Source organism: Pipra filicauda, unplaced genomic scaffold, assembly GCF_003945595.2.
Source record: "Pipra filicauda isolate LSUMZ 115617 unplaced genomic scaffold, ASM394559v2 scaffold1519_size10797_pilon, whole genome shotgun sequence".
NCBI lineage: Eukaryota > Metazoa > Chordata > Aves > Passeriformes > Pipridae > Pipra > Pipra filicauda.
Window position 1 is genome coordinate 4,407 of NW_024104006.1, and position 6,389 is coordinate 10,795.

The 6,389-nt window shown below is 63.0% G+C and overlaps 2 protein-coding genes across 2 annotated transcripts; both read right to left on the bottom strand.

Moving 5' to 3' along the window:
* Nucleotides 1–350: 350 nt before the first annotated feature.
* LOC113985500 (small cell adhesion glycoprotein) lies at nt 351–5,265 on the bottom strand. Its single transcript, XM_027716323.2, has 4 exons — nt 5,205–5,265; nt 1,448–1,511; nt 1,249–1,323; nt 351–649 (listed from the first exon to the last, which is right to left on the bottom strand). The coding sequence occupies exons 2-4, from the start codon at nt 1,476–1,478 to the stop codon at nt 480–482; spliced, it is 276 nt and encodes a 91-aa protein (XP_027572124.1). The 5' UTR covers nt 1,479–1,511; nt 5,205–5,265; the 3' UTR covers nt 351–479.
* Nucleotides 5,192–6,383, bottom strand: LOC113985499 (collagen alpha-1(I) chain-like). The gene is made up of 2 exons (XM_039378958.1): nt 5,661–6,383; nt 5,192–5,399 (listed from the first exon to the last, which is right to left on the bottom strand). Exons 1-2 carry the CDS (start codon nt 6,366–6,368, stop codon nt 5,289–5,291), a joined length of 819 nt encoding a protein of 272 aa, XP_039234892.1. The 5' UTR covers nt 6,369–6,383; the 3' UTR covers nt 5,192–5,288.
* Between the last annotated feature and the right edge of the window lie 6 nt (nt 6,384–6,389).

Genomic DNA, 6,389 nt, shown 5'->3' on the forward strand with positions numbered 1-6,389 from the left:
AGAAATTTCGACAGACCTCCAGCTCCAGGATATTTAGGCAGAAACATGGAATTCAGGCAGACCCCTGACAGCAGGGAATTCAGGTAGGATCTTAACTCCAGGGAATTCCAGGCAGACCCCCAGCTCCAGGGAATTCAGGCAGACCCCAAATCCAGGGAATTGCAGGCAGACCCCAAATCCAGGGAATTGCAGGCAGACCCCAAATCCAGGGAATTCAGGCAGACCCCCAAATCCAGGGAATTGCAGGTGGACCCCCAACTCCAGGGAATTCCAGGCAGACCCCAAATCCAGGGAGTTGCAGGCAGACCCCAACTCCAGGGAATTCCAGGCAGACCCCAACTCCAGGGAATTCAGGCACACCCCCAAATCCAGGGAATTCAGTCAGACCCCAACTCCAGGGAGTTGCAGGTGGACCCCAAATCCAGGGAGTTGCAGGTGGACCCCCAGCTCCAGGGCATCCCGGGGCCTGCCCGTGTGTCTCATATAAAATATTCCTCCTTGTCCTTGCCCGGGGGCTCCTGGCCCGGCTCCGGCTCTGGCTCGGGCTCGGGCCGCTCGTAGGTGTGGTAGGAGCCCCTGTTCCGGTACAGGTACAGCCCGATCACCGACAGCGCCGTCAGCAGCGTCAGGAACACCAGCGTGAGGGTCACTGGGGGGAGAGGAGGAACACCAGGGTGAGGGTCACTGCGGGGAGAGGAGGAACACCAGGGTGAGGGTCACTGCGGGGAGAGGAGGAACACCAGGGTGAGGGTCACTGGGGGGGGGAACAGGAACACCAGCGTGAGGGTCACTGGGGGGAGAGGGAACACCAGGGTGAGGGTCACTGTGGGAACACCAGGGTGAGGGTCACTGGGGGGGAGGAACCGGGAGCGGGACTGAGCGGGGTTGAGCGGGATGGAGCGGGATGGAGCGGGGTTTAGCGGGATGGAGTGGGATGGAGCGGGATTGAGCGGGATGGAGCGGGATGGAGCGGGGTTTAGCGGGGTTTAGTGGGATTGAGGCGGGTTTAGCGGGGTTTAGCGGGGTTAGTGGGATTGAGCGGGGTTTAGCGGGATGGAGCGGGGTTTAGTGGGATTGAGCGGGGTTTAGCGGGGTTTAGTGGGATTGAGCGGGATTGAGCGGGGTTTAGCGGGATGGAGCGGGGTTTAGCGGGATTGAGCGGAGTTTAGCGGGGTTTAGCGGGGTTTAGCGGGATGAGGCGGGATGGAGCGGGGTTTAGCCCCGGAGTTGTGGAGGGAAGGGCCTCACCCGCGATGACGGCGGTGTCGGCGTCCTCACTGCCGCGGGGGGTGAGAGCCTTCCTCAGGTCCGGGGTCGTCAGGTCTTCCTCGGGAAAGGGGGAGAGGAAGGTCAGGGAGGGCCCAAAGCGGGGCCGGAGCCCGGGGTGACCCCGGGGGAAGGGGCTGGAAAAGGGATTCCGGGGATTCCGGGGGTTCCAGGGGCTCACCTGCGCTCAGGTGGGAAGGGGGTCCCTCCATTCCTTCCGGGGGAGGGGCTGGGATCCGTCAGAGCTGCCAAAAATAGGGATAAAAGGGGTGAATTCCCACTCAATTCTCTGTCACCGGCGCTCAGGTGGGAACGAGCTCCGTCCTTAGATCGGCTCCTTCCAGGGGAGGGGCTGGGATCCGTCAGGGCTGCCGAAAATAGGGATAAAAGGGATGAATTCCCACTCAATTCCCCATCACCTGCGTTTCAAATTGCCCGAAACGCCTCGAAATGCCCCAAATCCGGGGCGGGAAAAAACCAGCCCCCGCCTGGCTTCACTCCCGAACTTTGAGAGCCTCAAATTGCCCAAAACGCCTCGAAATGCCCCAAATCCGGGGCGGGGAAACACCAATCCCCGACCGGCTTCGCTCTCAAACTCTGAGAGCTTCAAATTGCCCGAAACGCCTCGAAATTGCCCCAAATCCGGGGCCGGGGGCCGACGTTGAGCTGCCGGACCCACCTCGGCTCTGCCCGACGGGGACCCCCCCGGACCCCCCCAAAAACGGCTCCCGCGGTGGCTCCGGCGCTGCCCGAGGGCTGCGGGGTCGGTGACTCAGCGGATCGGGAGCGGATCAGATTTAAGCGTTTATTTGTTTTTAAAGAACAAAAGAGGAAATGGAGCGGCGGGAGCTCGGCCCGGGGCCAGGAGCGGGAGGGGGGGGGGGGAATTCGGGGCCGAGGGAAGCGCGGGAACTCCCAAATTTTCCCAAAAAATTAATTTTCTCCGCCCCCGGCTCGGGCTCAGCCGCTCGCTAAACTCCGCTTTACCTAAACCCAGCTTTGCTTTAAACCCAGTTTCTCTTTAAACACAATTTTGCTCTAAGCCTGGTTTTAATTTAAACCCGGGTTCCCTTTAAACCCATCTTTGCTTTAAACCCAGCTTTACTTTAAACCCAGCTTTCCTTTAAACCCAGCTTTGCCTTAAAACCAGCTTTGCTTTAAACCGGTTTTTTTAAAAAACCGCCTTTAAAATCCCGCTTTGTTTCCATTTAATTCACTTTTAATCTGTTTACTTTAAACCCGGTTTTGCCGCAAACGCCGCCTCGCTTTAAACCCGGCTTTTCTTTTACACCCAGCTTCTCATTAAACCCGGTTTTATTTCCAACCCGGTTTTCCTTTCGACCTGGTTTTGCTTCGGTCCCGGCGTCGTGTTCGGCCCAGCTTTTCTTTAAACTTGATTTTGTTTTAAATCCCTCTCGCTTTAAACCCGAGTTTGCTTCAAGTCCGGCCTTTCATTAAACCAAACCCTGAATTAAACCCGATTTTGCTTTAAAACCGCCCTTCCTTTAAATCCACTTCGCTTTAAAGACGATTTTGCTTTAAACCCGGTTTTGCGTTAAATCCGGGTTTGCCTCAAACCCCGCTCTGAGTTAAACCCGGTTCTGCTTTAAACCCGGCTTTGCTTTAAGCCCGACTGCTCATTTTAAACCCGGCTTTGCTCCTGGGGAGGCCGCGGGTCCTTCCCAAAGCCGAGCCCGACCTTCCCGCGGAGCAGCCGCTGCTCGGGGGCGGCTTCGGAGCCAAAATCGGGCCCGGTTTCCCCAAAAAAAATCGGGATTTAAGGGAAAAAGAGGAAAAGGCGCCGCTGGACGGAGCGGGAGCGGCCCCGAGCCCCAGGGAGGGTTCCTTGGGAAGAATCCGGGTGGGAAACACAAACCAGTTCTGCGCCCACAACACCCGAAAACCGGGAATCTGGGATTCAAGGCGCCCGGAAAACGGAGTCCTGGGACCCCCATAAAGGAATTCTGGGACCCACCAGGGGTTTAAAGGGAATTTTCTCGGAGGGAAAGGCTCAAATTGCGTCAAAGAATCCACGGCCGTGCTCGGGCTCTGTCCCGGGGGAGGGATGATCCCAATGGATCCCGCCTCGGGATCACGGAAAAGAACTCGCCAAAAAATAATTCGGGAAGGCTCCGGCGCTTCCCAGCGCGGAAAACCACCCGCGGGATGTTGGGCGGTGCCGGGCCGGGATGCGGCCGGTGGGAAGCGGGGGGTGACTCATTCCCGGCTGGATCCCGACAGATCCCGGCGGATTTTCCACGCGTTTTTAGAACAGGGTTGTGGAAAAACCCTCCTGTTCCTCGTTCCTGGGCTCCGGAGCCATTCCCGAGGGAAACCTCTCCCTGTTCCACCGCTCTGATCACAAAAACTCCTCCGAGGAGCATCGGGGATGCAGCCCCCCCCCCCATTCCCAGTCCCATTCCCCTCCCCCTTCCAGGCGGATGGAGGATGGGATGAGCAAACCACCCCCGCAGGCTGATTTTGGGGATGCTCGAGGGCACCTTCCCAGCCCCACATTCCCATTCCCATTCCCAGTGGGCAGAGGATGGGATAAACAAACCATCCCCACGGCGTTTTTGGGGGGTTCTTGGCAGCCCCCCATTCCCATCCCATCCCCATTCCCGGTGGCTGGAGGACGGGATGAGCAAACCAGGAGTTTTTTTGGGAATGCTCGGCAGCGCCTTCCCAACCCTGCATTCCATTCCCCTCCCCATTCCCATTCCCATTCCCATTCCCATTCCCATTCCCATTCCCATTCCCATTCCCACCGCAGGGTGGGATCAGCAAACCATCGTCACAGCTGCTTTTGGGGGGGCTCAGCAGCACCTTCCCAGCCCCCTTCCCATTCCCATCCCCATCCCCATTCCCATTCCCATTCCTGGTGGGTGGAGGACGGGACAAACAAACCATCCCCACAGGGATTTTTGGGGGGTTCTTTGCAGCTCCTCATTCCCATTCCCATTCCCACTCCCATTCCCATCCCCATCCCCACCCCCATCCCCATCCCCATTCCTATTCTCATCCCATCCCCATCCCCATTCCCATCCCCATCCCCATTCCCATCCCCATCCCCATCCCACCCCAATCCCCATTCCATCCCATTCATCCCACCCCACCCCCCCCCCCATTCCCATCCCCATTCCCATTCCCATCCCCATCCCCATCCCCATCCCCATCCCCATCCCCACTCCCATTCCCAGCGCACGGAGGGCGGGAGGAGCCGCTCACCCTCTTTCCTCCCCCCCGGGATGATCCCCCGGGATCAGAACTTTTGCTCCCTCCTGTTCCCCCCCCTTCCAGCTTTCCTGCCGGATTTCCCGCTTTCCGCCTCTCCCCGCGCCAGGATCCGGCCTTTTCCCTCCCCTCCCGCCCCAAATCCCGCTGGAAAACCCGCGGCCGATCCCGACGTTGCGGCTTCACCCCCCCCAAACCCGCCTCGCTCCGCGCTCCCGCAGGATCCCGGTGGTGCCTCCTCGTCCCGATCCCCGTTCCCTCCGCATCCACCCGCTCCAAACCCCCCGGGGAACCGGGAATTCCGGGGGGGACATCCCGGGATCCTGCCCTTACCTGGCGGCCCCGCGCGCGGCTCCGGGCGGTGCCCAGGTGAGGGCGTTGCCCTTTCCCGGCCTCACCTTTCCAGTTTGGCCGGAACGAGGAGCGGCCCCCGGGGATCCTCCCCCGCCCCGTTAACCCCTCGCTGGCTGCGGGCCGAGGTTTTGGGGGGAAAAACGGGGGGATTTGGGTTTTTTTTGCGGGGAGCCGGCGGAACCAGCGGACGCCTTTTCCCTGAATGCCGTGTGCTGGAGGAGGGGAGGGACACAGCGGGACAACCCTTCCCCCCCCCGCACCCTTCAGTCACCCTAAACCCGCCGGCGGGGCCCCCTCTGCCCCCTCCCCGATCCCAGACGGAGATTTGGGGGTTTTGTCGCATTTCCCACCTTTATTTCGGACGGGAAGGGGGGGGGTTAGGAGGCGCATCCCGAGGAAGGAATTTGGGGCAGATGCCCCCGTTTCCCGCGGGCTCAGGGGGTGCTGAGGGGCTCGGCGGGGGGGTCCTGGGTGGGGGATTCACCGCGCGGGGTGTCCTGGCTCGTGTCCCGGCTCGTGTCCCGCTCCGGTGTCCCGGGACAGCCCTGGGAGAGACACGGGGGGGTCACCGACACCTCGCGACCCCCTTAAACCGGACCCAAAACCGAGTCCTCCCCCCCGTAAGAGGGGTTCAGGTCACCCTCCCTCCAGCCCTCCCCCCCGCAGCAGCGTCTCACAGGGACCCCTGGACCCCCCTCCCCGTGTCCCAGTGTCCCCGTGTCCCCGCGTCCCTCCCGGGTGCCCCCAAAATCCGGGAATCCCCCCCGGGGGCGTCTCCCAGAACTTTCTCCCGCCGGTTCCCTCACCCGCGGCTCCGCATCCGCGCTGTCCCCGCTGTCCCCGCGCTGTCCCCCGTCCCCGCCGGGCTGTCCCGGCTCCCGGGGACGCCGCAGGACATCGCGGGGGACACCCGGGCTTGGGGACATCGGGCCCTCCCCGCTGGTGGCCGCGGCTGTGCCCGGCTCCGGTGACGCGCTGCCGGTGGCCCTGGCGACGGCCTCGGACAGAATCAGCGACACCAGGGAGGTGGCGATGCCCTCGGGGCCCCCCCGCGCGCCGCCGTCACCCCCCCGGCCGGAGGGGTCCGGGGTCACCGCTGTCCCCGCGGACGCGGCGCGGGGGTCGCGCTCTGGGGTCTCCTCGCTGGACACGGACACTGTCACCGGGGTCCCCTCGCCGTGGGTGGGGTTGGGCTCGGGGGGGTCCTCGCTGGACACGGACACTGTCACCGGGGTCCCCTCGCCGTGGGTGGGGTTGGGCTCGGGGGGGTCCTCGCTGGACACGGACACTGTCACCGGGGTCCCGTCGCCGTGGCCGGGCTCGGTGTCCGGGGGGTCCTCGCTGGACACCGACGCCGTGTCCAGGGACCCCGCGCTGGCGGGCGAGGCGGGGGGCGGCCCGGGGGACGCGGCCCCCAGGTCCCCGTTGGCGGTGGTGGCATCGATGGCAGCGCTGCCACCCCCCCCAGGCGACCCCGCTGTCCCCGCGGGCGCCTCGTCCGGGCAGGGGAACATCGGCGGGGGGCTCAGGGGGGG

Bases quoted from the DNA above. Each gene is read 5' to 3' on its own strand.
- LOC113985500 (XM_027716323.2), bottom strand. From the start codon at position 1,478: ATGGAGGGACCCCCTTCCCACCTGAGCGCAG. The intron at 1,324-1,447 runs GTGAGCCCCTGG...TTCCCGAGGAAG, and splicing joins CCCTTCCCACCTGAGCGCAG to ACCTGACGACCCCGGACCTG. The intron at 650-1,248 runs GTGAGGCCCTTC...CTCTCCCCCCAG, and splicing joins CGACACCGCCGTCATCGCGG to TGACCCTCACGCTGGTGTTC.
- LOC113985499 (XM_039378958.1), bottom strand. From the start codon at position 6,368: ATGTTCCCCTGCCCGGACGAGGCGCCCGCGGGGACAGCGGGGTCGCCT. The intron at 5,400-5,660 runs GTGAGGGAACCG...TGTCTCTCCCAG, and splicing joins GCGCGGATGCGGAGCCGCGG to GGCTGTCCCGGGACACCGGA.